General features: G+C 49.5%; 1 protein-coding gene across 1 annotated transcript in view; it reads right to left on the bottom strand.

The window, feature by feature from the left end:
- LOC123769042 (uncharacterized) overlaps window positions 1-23,498 on the bottom strand; it is a 155,664-nt gene that overhangs the window by 7,800 nt on the left and 124,366 nt on the right. The window contains exons 6-7 of the mRNA XM_045759997.2: window positions 5,014-5,121; window positions 1,986-2,234 (exon numbers count right to left, since the gene is read on the bottom strand). Of these exons, the coding sequence (XP_045615953.2) occupies window positions 1,986-2,234; window positions 5,014-5,121 (357 nt within the window). The remainder of the gene's footprint in view (window positions 1-1,985; window positions 2,235-5,013; window positions 5,122-23,498) is intronic.

Below are 23,498 nucleotides of genomic sequence, written 5' to 3' on the forward strand. Positions count from 1 at the left end.
ATATATATATATATATATATATATATATATATATATATATATATATATATATATATATATATATCTATAATGAATGTCTGCATTACATTACGGAACCCAAATCCAGCCAACGTTTTATATATTGTAAGCGAAGGGGGCCTGACAGCTGAGTGGACAGCGCTCGGGAATCGTAGTCCTGAGGTTCCGGGTTCGATCCCCGGTGGAGGCGGAGACAAATGAGGAAGAGTTTCCTTCACCCTGATGTCCCTGTTACCTAGCAGTAAATAGGTGCCTGGGTGTTAGACAGCTGCTACGGGCTGCTTCTTGGGGGTGTGTAACAAAAAGGAGGCCTGGACCGGGCCGCGGGGACGCTAAGCCCCGAAATCATCTTAAGATAACTTCAAGATAGCCTAAGATAACCTCAAGAAGGTGACCCAAGAGAGTGTCTCCCGTGACACTGCTCCCAGCCATAACAAAACACCTGCTGCTATACGCAGGTGTTTCTCCTAACACCTGCTAAACTCAGGTGTTTCTCCTAACACCTGCTATACGCAGGTGTTTCTCCTAACACCTGCTACACTCAGGTGTTTCTCCTAACACCTGCTATACGCAGGTGCTTCTCCTAACACCTGCTATACTCAGGTGTTTCTCCTAACACCTGCTATACGCAGGTGTTTCTCCTAACACCTGCTATACTCAGGTGTTTCTCCTAACACCTGCTATACTCAGGTGTTTCTCCCAACACCTGCTATACGCAGCAGGTGTTTCTCCTAACACCTACTATACGCAGGTGTTTCTCCTAACACCTGCTATACGCAGGTGTTTCTCCTAACACCTGCTATACTCAGGTGTTTCTCCTAACACCTGCTATACTCAGGTGTTTCTCCTAACACCTGCTATACGCAGGTGTTTCTCCCAACACCTGCTATACGCAGCAGGTGTTTCTCCTAACACTTGCTATACGCAGCAGGTGTTTCTCCTAACACCTTGCTATATGCAGCAGGTGTTTCTCCTAACACTTGCTATACGCAGGTGTTTCTCCTAACACCTGCTATATGCAGCAGATGTTTCTCCTAACACCTGCTATACGCAGCAGGTGTTTCTCCTAACACCTGCTATACGCAGCAGGTGTTTCTCTAGGAGATTCAAACAACATTTACCCATGATTTAAGTGCACCTCTACACTTGGTATTCAAAATAATACTAACACAAGTTTTATTTCATACACTTGGGCTCGGCTAGAGAGAAAAACAGTCATTATCATTGTTTTCTAAAGCAAAGTATAAAAATATTGAAACCAATTTCTATCCAATAGGCCAACTGATCTCTAAACAAATTGCTTAATTCAGCATCCCCCCCCCCCCTGTACCTCTCACTGAGGGGAGGACACCTAATGCTACTTAAGGTCTACAATTCATATTCAGCCGCAGGGAATAACTCATAATAGCGTGCCTCAGTAACCAGACACACACACACGTGTGCAAGATAATGAAAGTGGTAGCGTTTGGGCTGTCCTGGACCCTTAAGGAAAGATGGGAAGAAACTCCCTCCCCCCCCCTTTCTTCCTGACGTGATAAGTTTAGGGCGCCCCTGCCCCCCCCCCCTGCCCCTTTCTTCCTGAGTTTAGACATGATAACTTCAGAACGAACCAAAACATCTTTCATTTCAATGTGGTATGAGTAGGTTGTGTTCATTAATGTTGTTTTTGAGTTTCTTTCACCCTATGCCCCTGTTACCTAGCAGTAAAATAGGTACCTGGGTGTTAGTCAGCTGTCACGGGCTGCTTCCTGGGGGTGGAGGCCTGGTCGAGGACCGGGCCGCGGGGACACTAAAAAAAGCCCCGAAATCTTCTCAAGATAACCTCAAGATTGTGTTGAGATGAGTTATACAAGTTAGGGAGGGTAAACCCGGAGCCAGGTGACCTTGAGGTCAATCAGCTATGCCCCGCCAAGACTCACCTACGTCTTGACCCCCTGCTTGTGTCTACTCTTGTGACGCGCCCTCACCTCGGTCTGGATGGCCACACCCACAACACCACCACCATCGCTAACGCTCTTCCTCCTCCGGATCTCCGTCAGCAGATCCGTGAACTCGTCTTTGAGGTTCTGGACCCGCGTGGCCAGCTCGTGCTTGCTCCCGGAGGGCCGCAGGCCGCGTCCTGGTCCCCCGGTGCCGTAGTTGTTGGTGAGGAGGGCGTTCTCAGCCCCCACGGTACTGGAGGTCTCGTCCACGTCGCTGGCATCACCCTCCGCCACCTGGCGGGGAGAGGCAGTCTGTGTGTCAACATACAGGAGGCACGCTGCAGGATACAGTAAGAAATACATACATGAACAAATCCACAAGGGCCGTGACGGGGATTCGAACCTGCGTCCGGGAGCATCCCAGACACTGCCTTAATCGACTGAGCTTTCGAATCCTCGTCACGGCCCTTGTGGATTTGTTCATTTGATGCATCACGTTAGTGTGATCTCTGTGTGATATAGATACATAATACATACATAATACATACTACATGTAATGAGGCGCTGTACATGAGGTACAGACTACGCATGACACATAATGAGGCACATTTATTATATATTGTAATATCTTATACCTAAAATTAAAAACATTAGTGTTCACGCTACAAAGATCAGACGACATAACAGTACCCATATAAATGTTTGAAGCAGGAGACGGGGGGGGGGGGGGGGGGGGGGAATTAAAGAGGCTATCCCGGTTGACTCTGTTTATTTCCCCTCAGAATCTTTTATATTGTAATCATGTCTCCTCTGTTTCTTCTGTCCTCTAGGGTTGTAAGGTCCACTTCCTTGTGGCAAACCTCTGCACTTTTCAATTTTAGTTTTATGCCTCACAAGGTGTAGATGCCAGGCCGGAGCTACATATTCCAGTATTGGTCTAACGTACGCTGAACCAAACGTTAGTGTGGTTACTCTCTGTGTAGTGAAGAGGAGCATCAGAGGTAGAACTTTCCTAGACGACAGAGCAAGAGTGCATGGTGGGGGGGGGGGAGTTATCTTGAGGTTATCTTGAGATGATTTCGGGGCTTTAGTGTCCCCGCGGCCCGGTCCTCGACCAGGCCTCCAACCCCAGGAAGCAGCCCGTGACAGCTGAGTAACACCCAGGTACCTATTTTACTGCTAGGTAACAGGGGCATAGGGTGAAAGAAACTCTGCCCATTGTTTCTCGCCGGCGCCCGGGATCGAACCCGGGAGCACAGGATCACAAGTCCAGCGTGCTATCAGCTCGGCCGACCGGCTCCCCAAAGGGAGTCGGCTCCCAAGAACTGTGTGGAACAATGTTCGGGTTAAGTGGAAGTCTCGGGAATCCTCGTGGGGTTCAGTAGAACTTCAGGTTGCAATCCTTTTGACCATGTCGTGGCCTAGAGGTCTGGGGCGTGTGTGCCTGGGAATACTCAGTGCACGACTCTTCCGGATTTTCTCCTTGATACATCTCGTAAGTGTGATTTATTTTTGTGTATTCTCATCTATGTCATTGTTGAAGAAGACAACAAAGTTTGGCCCCAACATGAACCCTTTACGGTACTCCAGTTACCAGATGCAGGCGACGAGTCACAATAACGGGGCTAAAGTATGCTGACCACACCACACCATTCACCACTTTCTTCCAGAAAAATTCATTGCCATTTATGATAACCCTTTGCTTTCTTTTTTTCCCGTCTAATACTGTATCAGTTATTCCATGTGCTTTGAGTTTCCGTGGCAGTCTTCCATGTGGTGCCTTGTCTAGAGCTTTAGAAGTCCATGTATACTATATGATTACCGCAGGCTACTAATTTATTTTGATCACATCTTCTGGACATGATGGACATCTTCAAGACGAAACTAGATTGTTTCCTCCAAAGAGTGCCGGACCAGCCGGGCTGTGGTGGGTATGTGGGCCTGTGGCCCGCTCCAAGCAACAGCCTGGTGGACCAAACTCTCACAAGTCAAGCCTGGCCTCGGGCCGGGCTTGGGGAGTAGAACAACTCCCAGAACCCCATCAACCAGGTATCAACCAACAGCCTGGTGGACCAAACTCTCACAAGTCAAGCCTGGCCTCGGGCCGGGCTTGGGGAGTAGAAGACCTCCCAGAACCCCATCAACCAGGTATCAACCAGATCAAAACTGTGTTAGGTTGAGTGTGCAAGATTGTGCACTTTCTCAATGATTATCTCTCCAAAGGATTTCCTCTATGAGTTTGCAAGTGTGTGTGAGTTGGCGCTGATTGGTCGGTAGTTTTAAGTTGAAATCTTTCTGCCATTTTAAAACACGGAGGTGAAAATTACTCTGATTCCCAATGTAGGGAAGACTTTTCGTTAGTGCAAAGATTTTGTGAATAGGAGTTTCATTGATGGACATGATTCATAGTCCAGTTCCCTTACGATTTTGGATGGAATTCCATCCACATCTGGGGCTTTAGATGCCTTCATGTCTTTCCTAATTGTCGCGCAGGTTTAGGGAATATCCCTTAAAATGATGTGATGGCAGGACAAGAGGACATAGATGGAAGCTGGAAACACAAATGAGTTGAAGAAAAGTAAGGAAATACTGGTACCCTGTACGGGGGTGGTCAGCCAGTGGAATGCACTAGGAGAGGAAGTTGTGGAAGCCGCCTCCATCCACAACTTTAAGGACAGATTAGACAAGGAACGTGACCACCCAGGACCAAGAGGACGGGCTGGGATTACGGACCATGAGGACGGGCTGGGATTACGGACCATGAGGACGGGCTGGGATTACGAACCATGAGGACGGGCTGGGATTACGGACCAAGAGGACGGGCTGGGATTACGGACCAAGAGGACGGGCTGGGATTACGGACCATGAGGACGGGCTGGGATTACGAACCATGAGGACGGGCTGGGATTACGAACCATGAGGACGGGCTGGGATTACGGACCAAGAGGACGGGCTGGGTGGCCAGTACATAAAGTACCAAAGTATCAATGATGTTCACGGGCTCACCATAGCCGGTGCTACATGGACACTTCGTTGTGAGTAGCTAAATCTAAAACCACAAGGATGACGTTACCTGGTGATGGAGGTGGCGCCGCTTGGCAAGGGAGGCCTTCAGCTGGGCCTCGTACTGCTGGGTCACCAGCTGCAGCTCCGCCTGTACCTGGCCCAGCTTGATCTGCAACTGTGTGGTACACGCTTAGCTGCTGCTGCACCTTCACCCACGCTGTGGCTCACACCCAGGCTTTGTACCCATCAGCTATACCCACACACACGCCTTGGCTCACTACCCACACTCACACCTAGGCTCACTATCTACACTCATACCTAGGCTCACTACCCACACTCATACCTAGGCTCACTATTCATACTCATACCTAGGCTCACTACCCACACTCATACCTAGGCTCACTATTCACACTCATACCTAGGCTCACTACACACACTCATACCTAGGCTCACTACACACACTCATACCTAGGCTCACTACCCACACACACACTTAGGCTCACTACCCACACTCACACCTAGGCTCACTATCTACACTCATACCTAGGCTCACTACCCACACTCATACCTAGGCTCACTATTCACACTCATACCTAGGCTCACTACCCACACTCACACCTAGGCTCACTATCTACACTCATACCTAGGCTCACTACCCACACTCATACCTAGGCTCACTATTCACACTCATACCTAGGCTCACTAACCACACTCATACCTAGGCTCACTACCCACACTCATACCTAGGCTCACTATTCACACTCATACCTAGGCTCACTACACACACTCATACCTAGGCTCACTACCCACACTCATACCTAGGCTCACTACCCACACTCATACCTAGGCTCACTATTCATACTCATACCTAGGCTCACTACCCACACTCATACCTAGGCTCACTACCCACACTCATACCTAGGCTCACTATTCACACTCATACCTAGGCTCACTACACACACTCATACCTAGGCTCACTACACACACTCATACCTAGGCTCACTACCCACACACACACTTAGGCTCACTATCCACACTCACACCTAGGCTCACTACCCACACTCATACCTAGGCTCACTACGCACACTCATACCTAGGCTCACTATCCACACTCTTACCTAGGCTCACTACCCACACACCACCTAGGCTCACTATCCACACTCATACCTAGGCTCACTATCCACACTCGTACCTAGGCTCACTACCCACACACCACCTAGGCTCACTATCCACATTCATACCTAGCCTCACTTTCCACACCCACACCTAGGCTCATTATCCACACTCATACCTAGGCTCACTACACACACACTCATACCTAGGCTCACTACACACACACATCTAGGCTCACCACCCACACCCACACCTAGGCTCATCACCCACACCCACACCTAGGCTCACCACCCACACCCACACTTAGGCTCACCACCCACACCCACACCTAGGCTCACCACCCACACCTAGGCTCACCACCCACACCCACACCTAGGCTCACCACCCACAACCACACCTAGACTCACCACCCACACCTAGGCTCACCACCCACACCCACACCTAGGCTAACCACCCACACCCACACCTAGGCTCACCACCCACAACCACACCTAGACTCACCACCCACACCTAGGCTCACCACCCACACCTAGACTCACCACCCACACCTAGGCTCACCACCCACACCTAGGCTCACCACCCACACCCACACCTAGGCTCACCAACCACACCTAGGCTCACCACCCACACCTAGGCTCACCACCCACACCTAGGCTCACCACCCACACCTAGACTCACCACCCACACCTAGGCTCACCACCCACAACCACACCTAGGCTCACCACCCACACCTAGGCTCACCACCCACAACCACACCTAGGCTCACCACCCACACCTAGGCTCACCACCCACAACCACACCTACACCTAGGCTCACCACCCACACCTAGACTCACCACCCACACCTAGGCTCACCACCCACACCTAGACTCACCACCCACACCTAGACTCACCACCCACACCTAGACTCACCACCCACACCTAGACTCACCACCCACACCTAGACTCACCACCCACACCTAGGCTCACCACCCACACCCACACTTACACACAACATTTATACTACTTATATAAACACAATATTGCACAATTATTTGGAACGTTAATGAACAAAGCTAAAAAAATAACCACAAACTATTACTGCTAAACTATCATTTAAGAAAGCTCATGACTCCTCACAAGAGTGGTGCAAGAAGCGTGGCTGTTAGAGAAACATTGTAACTGCCTTAAGAAAGACTTGATATTAAGATGAAACAATCTAGGGAAAGGCGTCAACTATGTAGAAGTTGAGGCAGTTGTGGAGATTGATGGGCCGGACTTGTCAAATGTTTTTGGGTAACTATATTCATCTCATGGGGGAAGGAAGGGAATATTCCTTCAGTCGTCACTGTTTACTTTGTGCAATTTGCTAATCCAATATATGGGAATGTCGGAAGGGAAGCAGGCAGGCGGTAGGTAGGTAGGCAGGCAGGCAGGCAGGCAGGCAGGCAGGCAGGCAGGCAGGCAGGCAGGCAGGCAGGCAGGCAGGCAGGCAGGCAGACAGGCAGACAGGCAGACATGCAGGCAGGCAGGCAGGCAGGCAGGCAGGCAGTAGGCAGGCAGTAGGCAGGCAGGTAGACAGACAGACAGACAGGCAGGCAGGCAGGCAGGCAGGCAGGCAGGCAGGCAGGCAGACAGGCAGGCAGGTAGGCTGGCAGACAGACAGACAGACAGACAGACAGACAGACAGACAGACAGACAGACAGACAGACAGACAGACAGGCAGGCATGCAGGCAGACAGGCAGACAAGAACATAATCCCGCCTACATACAGGCCCCTTCACTCCCACACAAGACACACATCACCCACAACAGCTATTGTCAAACAAAATAGATGTCACTAACGTATGAAAAACATAAAAACACGAACACCTTAACAAGAAAATGGCGATGCAAATCTATACTATAAGAGAGATTGTCTATCTACCTATCCTCCTAAGCCTGAGGACAGACGCTTAGGCCTATCCTTACCCAGATATATGGAGGTAATGCTCTTGGGATACGGGACGGAAACAGGCTGGTCAGGGTAGGCCTAAATGATTTAATAGATATTAGTAAATATTCACACAAACATCTCTTTCTCACAATATTGGTTGAGATTCCCGAAGAGTTTTTCGTCTCCAGAATTTTTTTTTTGCACTCTATGGGCAGCACAAAACGTCCACTAGACTGTGCGACGCAGTGGTTGCAAGGATCAGGTTGGGTTACCGTTACCTGTGGCAGGTGGCTACCGTTACCTGTGGCAGGTGGCTACCGTTACCTGTGGCAGGTGGCTACCGTTACCTGTGGCAGGTGGCTACCGTTACCTGTGGCAGGTGGCTACCGTTACCTGTGGCAGGTGGCTACCGTTACCTGTGGCAGGTGGTTACCGTTACCTGTGGCAGGTGGCTACCGTTACCTGTGGCAGGTGGCTACCGTTACCTGTGGCAGGTGGCTACCGTTACCTGTGGCAGGTGGTTACCGTTACCTGTGGCAGGTGGCTACCGTTACCTGTGGCAGGTGGTTACCGTTACCTGTGGCAGGTGGCTACCGTTACCTGTGGCAGGTGGCTACCGTTACCTGTGGCAGGTGGCTACCGTTACCTGTGGCAGGTGGCTACCGTTACCTGTGGCAGGTGGCTACCGTTACCTGTGGCAGGTGGTTACCGTTACCTGTGGCAGGTGGCTACCGTTACCTGTGGCAGGTGGCTACCGTTACCTGTGGCAGGTGGCTACCGTTACCTGTGGCAGGTGGTTACCGTTACCTGTGGCAGGTGGCTACCGTTACCTGTGGCAGGTGGTTACCGTTACCTGTGGCAGGTGGCTACCGTTACCTGTGGCAGGTGGCTACCGTTACCTGTGGCAGGTGGCTACCGTTACCTGTGGCAGGTGGTTACCGTTACCTGTGGCAGGTGGCTACCGTTACCTGTGGCAGGTGGCTACCGTTACCTGTGGCAGGTGGCTACCGTTACCTGTGGCAGGTGGCTACCGTTACCTGTGGCAGGTTGGGTTACCGTTACCTGTGGCAGGTGGCTACCGTTACCTGTGGCAGGTGGCTACCGTTACCTGTGGCAGGTGGCTACCGTTACCTGTGGCAGGTTGGGTTACCGTTACCTGTGGCAGGTGGCTACCGTTACCTGTGGCAGGTGGCTACCGTTACCTGTGGCAGGTGGCTACCGTTACCTGTGGCAGGTGGCTACCGTTACCTGTGGCAGGTGGCTACCGTTACCTGTGGCAGGTTGGGTTACCGTTACCTGTGGCAGGTGGCTACCGTTACCTGTGGCAGGTGGCTACCGTTACCTGTGGCAGGTGGCTACCGTTACCTGTGGCAGGTGGCTACCGTTACCTGTGGCAGGTGGCTACCGTTACCTGTGGCAGGTTGGGTTACCGTTACCTGTGGCAGGTGGCTACCGTTACCTGTGGCAGGTGGCTACCGTTACCTGTGGCAGGTTGGGTTACCGTTACCTGTGGCAGGTGGCTACCGTTACCTGTGGCAGGTGGCTACCGTTACCTGTGGCAGGTGGCTACCGTTACCTGTGGCAGGTGGCTACCGTTACCTGTGGCAGGTGGCTACCGTTATCTGTGGCAGGTGGCTACCGTTACCTGTGGCAGGTGGCTACCGTTACCTGTGGCAGGTGGCTACCGTTACCTGTGGCAGGTGGCTACCGTTACCTATGGCAGGTGGCTACCGTTACCTGTGGCAGGTGGCTACCGTTACCTATGGCAGGTGGCTACCGTTACCTGTGGCAGGTGGCTACCGTTACCTATGGCAGGTGGCTACCGTTACCTGTGGCAGGTGGCTACCGTTACCTGTGGCAGGTTGGGTTACCGTTACCTGTGGCAGGTGGCTACCGTTACCTGTGGCAGGTGGCTACCGTTACCTGTGGCAGGTGGCTACCGTTACCGGTGGCAGGTGGCTACCGTTACCTATGGCAGGTGGCTACCGTTACCTGTGGCAGGTGGCTACCGTTACCTATGGCAGGTGGCTACCGTTACCTGTGGCAGGTGGCTACCGTTACCTGTGGCAGGGTGGCTACCGTTACCTGTGGCAGGTGGCTGCAGGTGACGGGTCTCCCAATCCTGAGCACTCCAGGTGCCAACTCTGTGAGCAGGAACTGCGGCATGATCTCCCACACTACATCACTGAATGCCCAGTTATTAGACCATTCAGACCAGTTGGCATGAGGTACCTGGAACTTTGCAATTACTTTATTCACTCTCGTATTCTTAAAGATATCCTCACAGTGTACCCAAAATTTGCCAGTGCAGGCTACTGAACACATGGCTCTGTATGACTAACCATCCTGCGAGATGGGGACTTGTATTACCACTGCTGCCTTATTCACTCTTGTGTTGTTGATATCCTCAAAATGCATCCAGAGTCTGCCAGTGCAGACTGCCTATCACATGCCTCTGTATGACTAACCATCGTATGTGATGGGGATCTTAGCATCACGTAATTAATAAATGAGTGTAGTTGGAGGGTGAGCAACGTTGTTAAATCAAAGAGGTCATATTATTCACCTCTGTGACCTCTGTTTATGCAGTGATATAGGCCTACCAGGGGCCGGTTACCCATGTTGGAGGTTTGTGAGGTTTTCGGTGGGGTCAAATGTGGTTAAGAACCCTCCCCCTCCCCCTCAACCCTACCCCCGGAGACCATGAGTAAGGGGGGGGGGTAGACCCATACAATTGACAGCTTGAAATGTGGGGACTTTGGAGACCTCCCTCCGTTTTCTGTGTGTACAATGGCCATTAAGGTGTCAAAGTTTGCGGTTAGGTGCGAGACTATGTGTTCCAGCAGCACAGGTGCCTTCGTGGGAAGAGAACATTGGTCAATTTTTGCCAATCTTTTCGCCTATTTTTGCCGTCCCATTGGCCTAGTTTTGCCGTCCCATTGGCCTAGTTTTGCCGTCCCATTGGCCTAGTTTTGCCGTCCCATTGGCCTAGTTTTGCCGTCCCAATGGCCTAGTTTTACCAATGGAACGAGGAAGTTTGGTCTTTGAAGACCACGCCCACTGTCAGTGGTGCCACTTCCCAGTGCCCCGGTGCCGGGGCCGGCTATGTCTAGCCACAGTAGGCCTACTGTGTGCTGCCGCGCGATAGGTTTCCATTGGTATATGAAGGTTGGTTCAGGGAGTACTAGTCGAGGGGAGCGCTTAGTACGTTAGCTGGGGCTCGAGCAGGGAAGGCAGTGTTGTCTTTCACAAGAGTACGGGTCTACCAACAGTTATCTTGAGGTTATCTTCTCGAGATGATTTCCTGCCTCAATGTCCCCGCGGCCCGGTCCTCGACCAGGCCTCCTTTTTGTTACACACCCCCAGGAAGCAGCCCGTAGCAGCTGTCTAACTCCCAGGTACCTATTTACTGCTAGGTTAACAGGGGCATCAAGGTGAAAGAAACTTTACCCATTTATTTCCCCCTTCGCCTGGTATCGAACGTTAGGACTACGAATCCCGAGCGCTGTCCACTCAGCCGTCAGCCCCCATTCATCCTTTCTATTACATCAGCTCCAAAATAAGTTAAATGCCTGTAACTATTTCAAAACACTTTGAACGTAATCATCTCTATTGCCTGCTAAGACTCGCTCTTGCTAGGATATATAATTGGTATAAATAAACCTAATAATTAATTAATATGTTTGTTAATTATTAACCTCTTTGAGTATCTGTGGAGCTCCTTATTTATCATATGATAAAACGGAGTCAATTAAAACCTATGAACTTTTTGGTATTTTGTAATGATTAACCCACAATATCTAATTAATCCCCACTCATATTAATCATTGTTGATCTATTTACATCAGTTATCAGATGAGTTTCAATGGACAGATATCTGGCTATCTGGCAGTCCCAGATATCCTCGTTGGCTTTACTCTCCTGTCAATGACAGGTAATTATCGAGAGATATTAAAGTAATCATACAGAGTAATTAACGCAATTAAAGGTTCATTACCGGAGGTGATGGCAGTAGATGTAATTGACTCTAATGACAAGTGGTAAGTTTGTTCTCAGTATTACCCATGGTGTGGCTGGTGGATGAGTAATGGGTGTCGCTGGTGGCTGAGTAATGGGTGTGGCTGGTGGCTGAGTAATGGGTGTGGCTGGTGGCTGAGTAATGGGTGTGGCTGGTGGCTGAGTAATGGGTGTGGCTGGTGGCTGAGTAATGGGTGTGGCTGGTGGCTGAGTAATGGGTGTGGCTGGTGGCTGAGTAATGGGTGTGGCTGGTGGCTGAGTAATGGGTGTGGCTGGTGGCTGAGTAATGGGTGTGGCTGGTGGCTGAGTAATGGGTGTGGCTGGTGGCTGAGTAATGGGTGTGGCTGGTGGCTGAGTAATGGGTGTGGCTGGTGGCTGAGTAATGGGTGTGGCTGGTGGCTGAGTAATGGGTGTGGCTGGTGGCTGAGTAATGGGTGTGGCTGCTGAGTAATGGGTGTGGCTGGTGGCTGAGTAATGGGTGTGGCTGGTGGCTGAGTAATGGGTGTGGCTGGTGGCTGAGTAATGGGTGTGGCTGGTGGCTGAGTAATGGGTGTGGCTGCTGAGTAATGGGTGTGGCTGGTGGCTGAGTAATGGGTGTGGCTGGTGGCTGAGTAATGGGTGTGGCTGGTGGCTGAGTAATGGGTGTGGCTGCTGAGTAATGGGTGTGGCTGGTGGCTGAGTAATGGGTGTGGCTGGTGGCTGAGTAATGGGTGTGGCTGGTGGCTGAGTAATGGGTGTGGCTGGTGGCTGAGTAATGGGTGTGGTTGGTGGCTGAGTAATGGGTGTGGCTGGTGGCTGAGTAATGGGTGTGGCTGCTGAGTAATGGGTGTGGTTGGTGGCTGAGTAATGGGTGTGGCTGGTGGCTGAGTAATGGGTGTGGCTGGTGGCTGAGTAATGGGTGTGGCTGCTGAGTAATGGGTGTGGCTGGTGGCTGAGTAATGGGTGTGGCTGCTGAGTAATGGGTGTGGCTGCTGAGTAATGGGTGTGGCTGGTGGCTGAGTAATGGGTGTGGCTGGTGGCTGAGTAATGGGTGTAGCTGGTGGCTGAGTAATGGGTGTGGCTGGTGTAATGTGTAATGGGTGGAAATTCAATTTCAACAATAAGAGGATTGACTGGGAAAAAATAAATGTAGACCTTGCAACCATTCAATGGGAGACGGTCTTAAGCGACAAAACTCCCACACAGGGAATAGCTCAACTGACAGCTGAAGCTTACAAGGTCTGCTTGAAGCACGTACCTGTGAGGAGGGGCAGAAAGAGGACCACTCTAGAAAGAGAACGGAGACGACTGTACAGGAGGAGGAAAAAAATAACGGAAATGCTTCGGCAGACACAACTATCACAAGCAAGGAAAACAAGCCTAAGCAGGGAGATTGAGGAAATAGAACAAACGTTGAAGCGATCATATGAGTCTGAGGAAATTGAATTGGAACAGAAAGCTATACAAGAGATAAGGAAAAATCCGAAATATTTTTTCACATACGCAAAATCAAAATCCAAAACCTCGACCAGTATTGGACCGTTAATTACAAATGAAGGTACGTACACAGAGGACAACAAAGAGATTAGTGAAATTCTAAGAAGCCAGTATGAGGCTATGTTTAGCACACCAATAAACAACATGAAAGTTGATGACCCAGACAGCTTCTTTATGAATGACATTCAAGCTGCAGATAATATAACGGATATTACCACAAACTCGGAAGACTTTGAAAGAGAAATTGATAATATGCCTATGCACTCAGCTCCTGGGCCTGACTCATGGAATTCAATATTCATAGAGAAATGTAAAGTACCAGTAGCGAGAGCACTCAGCGTAATATGGAGAAAGAGCCTGGATACAGGGGAGATACCAGCAGCACTTAAATCTGCAGATATAGCTCCGTTGCACAAGGGGGGAGTAAAGCCTTGGCAAAAAATTATAGGCCAGTTGCACTAACATCACACATAATAAAAGTGTTTGAAAGAGTGATTAGGAATCAAATTTCTAGTTTTATGGAAAACAATGAATTGCACAATCCAGGACAACATGGATTTAGAGCGGGAAGATCCTGTCTGTCACAGTTACTCAACCACTATGACAAAATCACAGAAGCCCTAGAAGAAAAGCAAAATGCAGATGTTGTATACACAGACTTTGCAAAGGCGTTCGACAAATGTGACCATGGGGTGATAGCTCACAAAATGAGGTCAATGGGAATAACTGGAAAAGTAGGACGCTGGATACTCAATTTCCTGTCGAACAGAACACAAAGAGTAACAGTCAATCAGATAAAATCGAGTCCAAGCGATGTTAAAAGCTCTGTACCTCAAGGTACAGTCCTTGCACCGCTACTGTTCCTTATTCTCATATCTGATATAGACAAAAATACACGCCACAGCTTCGTGTCGTCCTTTGCAGATGACACAAAAATCAGCATGAAAATTACCTCTGCGGAAGACATTGAAAAACTACAAGCAGATGTCAACAAAGTTTTTGATTGGGCAGCAGAAAATAACATGATGTTTAACAGTGATAAATTTCAGGTACTCAGGTACGGCAAAAATGAGGATCTGAAACATAATACAGGGTACAAAACACAATCGAATCTTCCCATAGTAGGAAAACAGCATGTCAAGGATTTGGGAATAATGATGTCCGACGATCTAACGTTTAGGGAGCATAACCAAGCAAATATCGCGTCAGCCAGAAAAATGATCGGATGGATTACGAGAACTTTCAAATCCAGGGATCCCATCACAATGGTTGTACTCTTCAAGTCACTTGTGCTGTCCCGTCTCGAGTACTGCTCAGTACTCACTTCCCCCTTCAGAGCAGGAGAGATTGCTGAAATAGAGGGAATACAGAGAACATATACGGCACGCATAGACGAGATAAAACACCTAAATTATTGGGATCGTCTCAAAGCTCTCCAAATGTACTCTCTAGAAAGGAGACGAGAGAGATACCAAATAATATACACCTGGAAAATACTGGAGGGTCAGGTCCCAAATCTACACAGTAAAATAACAACGTACTGGAGTGAACGATATGGAAGAAAATGCAAGATTGAACCTGTGAAGAGCAGAGGTGTCATAGGCACAATCAGAGAGCACTGTATAAACATCAGGGGTCCGCGGTTGTTCAACGTCCTCCCAGCGAGCATAAGAAATATTGCCGGAACAACCGTGGACATCTTCAAGAGAAAACTGGACGGTTTTCTAAGAGAAGTTCCGGATCAGCCGGGCTGTGGTGGGTACGTGGCCCTGCGGGCCGCTCCAAGCAACAGCCTGGTGGACCAAACTCTCACAAGTCGAGCCTGGCCTCGGGCCGGGCTTGGGGAGTAGAAGAACTCCCAGAACCCCATCAACCAGGTATCAACCAGGCTGGTGGCTGAGTAATGGGTGTGGCTGGTGGCTGAGTAATGGGTGTGGCTGCTGAGTAATGGGTGTGGCTGGAAGCTGAGTAATGGGTGTGGCTGGTGGCTGAGTAATGGGTATGGCTGGTGGCTGAGTAATGGGTGTGGCTGGTGGCTGAGTAATGGGTGTGGCTGGTGGCTGAGTAATGGGTGTGGCTGCTGAGTAATGGGTGTGGCTGGTGGCTGAGTAATGGGTGTGGCTGGTGGCTGAGTAATGGGTGTGGCTGGTGGCTGAGTAATGGGTGTGGCTGGTGGCTGAGTAATGGGTGTGGCTGCTGAGTAATGGGTGTGGCTGGTGGCTGAGTAATGGGTGTGGCTGGTGGCTGAGTAATGGGTGTGGCTGCTGAGTAATGGGTGTGGCTGGAAGCTGAGTAATGGGTGTGGCTGCTGAGTAATGGGTGTGGCTGGTGGCTGAGTAATGGGTGTGGCTGGTGGCTGAGTAATGGGTGTGGCTGGAGGCTGAGTAATGGGTGTAGCTGGTGGCTGAGTAATGGGTGTGGCTGGAGGCTGAGTAATGGGTGTGGCTGCTGAGTAATGGGTGTGGCTGGAAGCTGAGTAATGGGTGTGGTGGCTGAGTAATGGGTGTGGCTGGTGGCTGAGTAATGGGTGTGGCTGGTGGCTGAGTAATGGGTGTAGCTGGTGGCTGAGTAATGGGTGTGGCTGGAAGCTGAGTAATGGGTGTGGCTGGTGGCTGAGTAATGGGTGTGGCTGCTGAGTAATGGGTGTGGCTGGAAGCTGAGTAATGGGTGTGGCTGGTGGCTGAGTAATGGGTATGGCTGGTGGCTGAGTAATGGGTGTGGCTGGTGGCTGAGTAATGGGTGTGGCTGGTGGCTGAGTAATGGGTGTGGCTGCTGAGTAATGGGTGTGGCTGGTGGCTGAGTAATGGGTGTGGCTGGTGGCTGAGTAATGGGTGTGGCTGGTGGCTGAGTAATGGGTGTGGCTGGTGGCTGAGTAATGGGTGTGGCTGCTGAGTAATGGGTGTGGCTGGTGGCTGAGTAATGGGTGTGGCTGGTGGCTGAGTAATGGGTGTGGCTGCTGAGTAATGGGTGTGGCTGGAAGCTGAGTAATGGGTGTGGCTGCTGAGTAATGGGTGTGGCTGGTGGCTGAGTAATGGGTGTGGCTGGTGGCTGAGTAATGGGTGTGGCTGGAGGCTGAGTAATGGGTGTAGCTGGTGGCTGAGTAATGGGTGTGGCTGGAGGCTGAGTAATGGGTGTGGCTGCTGAGTAATGGGTGTGGCTGGAAGCTGAGTAATGGGTGTGGTGGCTGAGTAATGGGTGTGGCTGGTGGCTGAGTAATGGGTGTGGCTGGTGGCTGAGTAATGGGTGTAGCTGGTGGCTGAGTAATGGGTGTGGCTGGAAGCTGAGTAATGGGTGTGGCTGGTGGCTGAGTAATGGGTGTGGCTGGTGGCTGAGTAATGGGTGTGGCTGGAGGCTGAGTAATGGGTGTAGCTTGTGGCTGAGTAATGGGTGTGGCTGGAGGCTGAGTAATGGGTGTGGCTGGTGGCTGAGTAATGGGTGTGGCTGCTGAGTAATGGGTGTGGCTGGAAGCTGAGTAATGGGTGTGGTGGCTGAGTAATGGGTGTGGTTGGAAGCTGAGTAATGGTGTGGCTGGTGGCTGAGTAATGGGTGTGGCTGGAGGCTGAGTAATGGGTGTGGCTGGTGGCTGAGTAATGGGTGTGGCTGCTGAGTAATGGGTGTGGCTGGAAGCTGAGTAATGGGTGTGGTGGCTGAGTAATGGGTGTGGCTGGAAGCTGAGTAATGGTGTGGCTGGTGGCTGAGTAATGGGTACTTAGCATCATCTTTATATCCCCACTTCCAGGCCTCCGCCATCTTCATATCCACACTTCCAGGCCTCCGCCATCTTCATATCCACACTTCCAGGCCTCCGCCATCTTCATATCCACACTTCCAGGCCTCCGCCATCTTCATATCCACACTTCCAGGCCTCAGCCATCCTCATATCCCCACTTCCAGGCCTCCGCCATCTTCATATCCACACTTCCAGGCCTCAGCCATCTTCATATCCCCACTTCCAGGCCTCCGCCATCTTCATATCCACACTTCCAGGCCTCAGCCATCTTCATATCCCCACTTCCAGGCCTCCGCCATCTTCATATCCACACTTCCAGGCCTCCGCCATCTTCATATTCACACTTCCAGGCCTCCGCCATCTTCATATCCACACTTCCAGGCCTCCGCCATCTTCATATCCACACTTCCAGGCCTCCGCCATCTTCATATCCACACTTCCAGGCCTCAGCCATCTTCATATCCCCACTTCCAGGCCTCCGCCATCTTCATATCCACACTTCCAGGCCTCAGCCATCCTCATATCCCCACTTCCAGGCCTCCGCCATCTTCATATCCACACTTCCAGGCCTCAGCCATCTTCATATCCCCACTTCCAGGCCTCCGCCATCTTCATATCCACACTTCCAGGCCTCCACCATCTTCATATCCACACTTCCAGGCCTCAGCCATCTTCATATCCCCACTTCCAGGCCTCCGCCATCTTCATATTCACACTTCCAGGCCTCCACCATCTTCATATCCACACTTCCAGGCCTCAGCCATCTTCATATTCACACTTCCAGGCCTCCGCCATCTTCATATCCACACTTCCAGACCTCAGTCATCTTCACATCCACACTTCCAGGCCTCAGTCATCTTCATATCCCCACTTCCAGGCCTCAGCCATCTTCATATCCACACTTCCAGGCCTCAGTCATCTTCATATCCACACTTCCAGGCCTCAGCCATCTTCATATCCCCACTTCCAGGCCTCAGCCATCTTCATATCCACACTTCCAGGCCTCAGCCATCTTCATATCACCACTTCCAGGCCTCAGTCATCTTCATATCCACACTTCCAGGCCTCCGCCATCTTCATATCCACACTTCCAGGCCTCAGCCATCTTCATATCCACACTTCCAGGCCTCAGTCATCTTCATATCTACACTTCCAGGCCTCAGTCATCTTCATATCCACACTTCCAGGCCTCAGCCATCTTCATATCCACACTTCCAGGCCTCCCCCATCTTCATATCCCCACTTCCAGGCCTCAGTCATCTTCATATCCCCACTTCCAGGCGTCGTTTCAACAGGAATTTCCATATTCAAGTCTCTATAATCATCGTATCACCGACGCTTGGCTTCCAACTTCCAGGGACAAAAATTATGGTATTAAATTTGCATCTCTCAAGGTATTTATCTCCTGTAGTCTCCAGTTTCAAACTTCAACCTTTGGGGTTTCCAGCATTTGTGTCTTCACTTGCTGCTATATCTACCATCTGGGTATTGAAGGTTTTTTATATTAACACATTTAGGTACATCTACATTTGTGCAGCTGCCCTAGACTATATGAAGGGGAGTACAGTGTGTGTCAAGAACTAGCTGCCCTAGACTATATGAAGGGGAGTACAGAGTGTGTCAAGAACTAGCTGCCCTAGACTATATGAAGGGGAGTATAGTGTGTGTCAAGAACTAGCTGCCCTAGACTATATGAGGGGGAGTACAGTGTGTGTCAAGAACTAGCTGCCCTAGACTATATGAAGGGGAGTACAGAGTGTGTCAAGAACTAGCTGCCCTAGACTATATGAAGGGGAGTATAGTGTGTGTCAAGAACTAGCTGCCCTAGACTATATGAGGGGGAGTACAGTGTGTGTCAAGAACTAGCTGCCCTAGACTATATGAAGGGGAGTACAGAGTGTGTCAAGAACTAGCTGCCCTAGACTATATGAAGGGGAGTACAGTGTGTGTCAAGAACTAGCTGCCCTAGACTATATGAAGGGGAGTATAGTGTGTGTCAAGAACTAGCTGCCCTAGACTATATGAAGGGGAGTACAGAGTGTGTCAAGAACTAGCTGCCCTAGACTATATGAGGGGGGGTACAGTGTGTGTCAAGAACTAGCTGCCCTAGACTATATGAAGGGGAGTACAGTGTGTGTCAAGAACTAGCTGCCCTAGACTATATGAAGGGGAGTACAGTGTGTGTCAAGAACTAGCTGCCCTAGACTATATGAAGGGGAGTATAGTGTGTGTCAAGAACTAGCTGCCCTAGACTATATGAAGGGGAGTATAGTGTGTGTCAAGAACTAGCTGCCCTAGACTATATGAGGGGGAGTACAGTGTGTGTCAAGAACTAGCTGCCCTAGACTATATGAAGGGGAGTACAGAGTGTGTCAAGAACTAGCTGCCCTAGACTATATGAGGGGGGGGTACAGTGTGTGTCAAGAACTAGCTGCCCTAGACTATATGAAGGGGAGTACAGTGTGTGTCAAGAACTAGCTGCCCTAGACTATATGAAGGGGAGTATAGTGTGTGTCAAGAACTAGCTGCCCTAGACTATATGAAGGGGAGTATAGTGTGTGTCAAGAACTAGCTGCCCTAGACTATATGAAGGGGAGTATAGTGTGTGTCAAGAACTAGCTGCCCTAGACTATATGAAGGGGAGTACAGTGTGTGTCAGGAACTAGCTGCCCTAGACTATATGAAGGGGAGTACAGTGTGTGTCAAGAACTAGCTGCCCTAGACTATATGAAGGGGAGTACAGAGTGTGTCAAGAACTAGCTGCCCTAGACTATATGAAGGGGAGTATAGTGTGTGTCAAGAACTAGCTGCCCTAGACTATATGAGGGGGAGTACAGTGTGTGTCAAGAACTAGCTGCCCTAGACTATATGAAGGGGAGTACAGTGTGTGTCAGGAACTAGCTGCCCTAGACTATATGAAGGGGAGTACAGTGTGTGTCAAGAACTAGCTGCCCTAGACTATATGAAGGGGAGTACAGTGTGTGTCAAGAACTAGTTGCCCTAGACTATATGAAGGGGAGTACAGTGTGTGTCAAGAACTAGCTGCCCTAGACTATATGAAGGGGAGTACAGTGTGTGTCAAGAACTAGCTGCCCTAGACTATATGAAGGGGAGTATAGTGTGTGTCAAGAACTAGCTGCCCTAGACTATATGAAGGGGAGTATAGTGTGTGTCAAGAACTAGCTGCCCTAGACTATATGAAGGGGAGTATAGTGTGTGTCAAGAACTAGCTGCCCTAGACTATATGAGGCGGAGTACAGTGTGTGTCAAGAACTAGCTGCCCTAGACTATATGAAGGGGAGTACAGTGTGTGTCAAGAACTAGCTGCCCTAGACTATATGAAGGGGAGTACAGAGTGTGTCAAGAACTAGCTGCCCTAGACTATATGAAGGGGAGTACAGTGTGTGTCAAGAACTAGCTGCCCTAGACTATATGAAGGGGAGTACAGTGTGTGTCAAGAACTAGCTGCCCTAGACTATATGAAGGGGAGTACAGTGTGTGTCAAGAACTAGCTGCCCTAGACTATATGAAGGGGAGTATAGTGTGTGTCAAGAACTAGCTGCCCTAGACTATATGAAGGGGAGTACAGAGTGTGTCAAGAACTAGCTGCCCTAGACTATATGAAGGGGAGTACAGTGTGTGTCAAGAACTAGCTGCCCTAGACTATATGAAGGGGAGTATAGTGTGTGTCAAGAACTAGCTGCCCTAGATTATATGAAGGGGAGTACAGTGTGTGTCAAGAACTAGTTGCCCTAGACTATATGAAGGGGAGTACAGAGTGTGTCAAGAACTAGCTGCCCTAGACTATATGAAGGGGAGTACAGAGTGTGTCAAGAACTAGCTGCCCTAGACTATATGAAGGGGAGTACAGTGTGTGTCAAGAACTAGCTGCCCTAGACTATATGAAGGGGAGTACAGTGTGTGTCAAGAACTAGCTGCCCTAGACTATATGAAGGGGAGTATAGTGTGTGTCAAGAACTAGCTGCCCTAGACTATATGAGGGGGAGTACAGTGTGTGTCAAGAACTAGCTGCCCTAGACTATATGAAGGGGAGTACAGTGTGTGTCAAGAACTAGCTGCCCTAGACTATATGAAGGGGAGTACAGTGTGTGTCAAGAACTAGCTGCCCTAGACTATATGAAGGGGAGTATAGTGTGTGTCAAGAACTAGCTGCCCTAGACTATATGAGGGGGAGTACAGTGTGTGTCAAGAACTAGCTGCCCTAGACTATATGAAGGGGAGTACAGAGTGTGTCAAGAACTAGCTGCCCTAGACTATATGAAGGGGAGTACAGTGTGTGTCAAGAACTAGCTGCCCTAGACTATATGAAGGGGAGTACAGTGTGTGTCAAGAACTAGCTGCCCTAGACTATATGAAGGGGAGTACAGAGTGTGTCAAGAACTAGCTGCCCTAGACTATATGAAGGGGAGTACAGAGTGTCAACAAACTAGCTACGTGATGCTACAATCCCCATCACACAGGATGGTTAGTCATACAGAGCCATGTGATAAGCAGTCTGCACTGACAGACTCCGGATGCATTATGAGGATATCAACAACACAAGAGTGAATAAGGCAGCAGTGGTAATACAAGTCCCCATCTCGCAGGATGGTTAGTGATACAGAGCCATGTGTTCAGTAGCCGGCACTGGCAAATTTTGGATGCAATATGAGTTAAAAGAATAGGATTAAAAGTAACCCAGGACGCCGAAATGTGACCCTAGAGTCGACGGGTATGTACATTATCAGGGGCTAGATTCACGAAGAAGTTACGCAAACACTTACGAACCTGTACATCTTTTCTCAATCTTTGGCGGCTTTGTTTGCAATTATTAAACAGTTAATGAGCTCCGAAGCACCAGGAGGCTGTTTATAACAATAACAACAGTTGATTGGCAAGTTTTCATGCTTGTAAACCGTTTAATAAATGTAACCGAGCACTTACGTTCGTAAGCATTTACGCAAGCACTTACGTTCGTAAGTGCTTGCGTAACTGCTTCGTGAATCTGGCCCCCCAACGGCTTTAATCCTACAAGATGTCAACAAGTACAATAGATTTTTTTCATTTATATATACAAGAGTTCTTACATTTTTGTACAGTCACTAGTACGCGTAGCGTTCCGGGCAGGTCCTTAATGCTAATTTTCATGTAACAACCAGGTACCCATTTATTGCTGGGTGAACAGAGGCTACAGTTGAGGATTAGTGCCTAGTCAATCCTCCCCGGCCAGGATACGAACCCAGTCCGAATCGCTCTATACTGTCGCAAAACAACAGTGTAGACTCTGACCTGTCTAAACGACAGTGTAGACTCTGACCTGTCTAAACAACAGAGTAGACTGACCTGTCTACTCTGACCTGTCTAAACAACAGTGTAGACTCCAACCTGTCCAAACAACAGTTTAGACACCAACCTGTCTAAACAACAGTGTAGACTCCGACCTGTCTAAACAACAGTGTAGACTCCGACCTGTCTAAACAACAGTGTAGACTCCAACCTGTCTAAACAACAGTGTAGACTCTAACCTGTCTAAACAACAGGTTAGACTGACCTGTCTAAACAACAGTGTAGACTGACCTGTCTAAACGACAGTGTAGACTCCAACCTGTCCAAACGACAGTGTAGATTTAGAATCCGGTTCCAGGAATTTACTACATGAAAATTTGATAATAGAATTGTTTCCAATAAGTTCTTTAATTCTTGAATATAATTTTATATGGTGATCAACTCATATATTTTGATATGATGACCAGATGATGAGGAGACGACGACGTTTCGCTCCGTCCTGGACTGTTATCGAGTCGATTTGATATCATATTCATTATTTGATATCATGTATCATGATATTTGATCCGTGAGGAAATATTGCTCAATTTGCTCTCCGAAAAGAAGATATTCTGTAAAGCAAGTTGCTTAGTCTATTGACCTTCCATCTTGAGATTATCTTGAGATGATTTCGGGGCTTTAGTGTCCCCGCGGCCCGGTCCTCGACCAGGCCTCCACCCCCAGGAAGCAGCCCGTGACAGCTGACTAACTCCCAGGTTACCTATTTACTGCTAGGTAACAGGGGCATTCAGGGTGAAAGAAACTTTGCCCATTTGTTTCTGCCTCGAGCGGGAATCGAACCCGCGCCACAGAATTACGAGTCCTGCGCGCTATCCACCAGGCTACGAGGCCCTGTTCATACATTATTCAGAGTCCGGGAGTCCAGGAATTATATAATAAAAATATATTGAAGGGTTCATCATCATGCTGGATGTACAGAATATTAACTTTTGGATCTGTACAGAAGTACAAAGATC

Source organism: Procambarus clarkii, chromosome 64 (assembly GCF_040958095.1).
Source record: "Procambarus clarkii isolate CNS0578487 chromosome 64, FALCON_Pclarkii_2.0, whole genome shotgun sequence".
Taxonomy (NCBI): domain Eukaryota; kingdom Metazoa; phylum Arthropoda; class Malacostraca; order Decapoda; family Cambaridae; genus Procambarus; species Procambarus clarkii.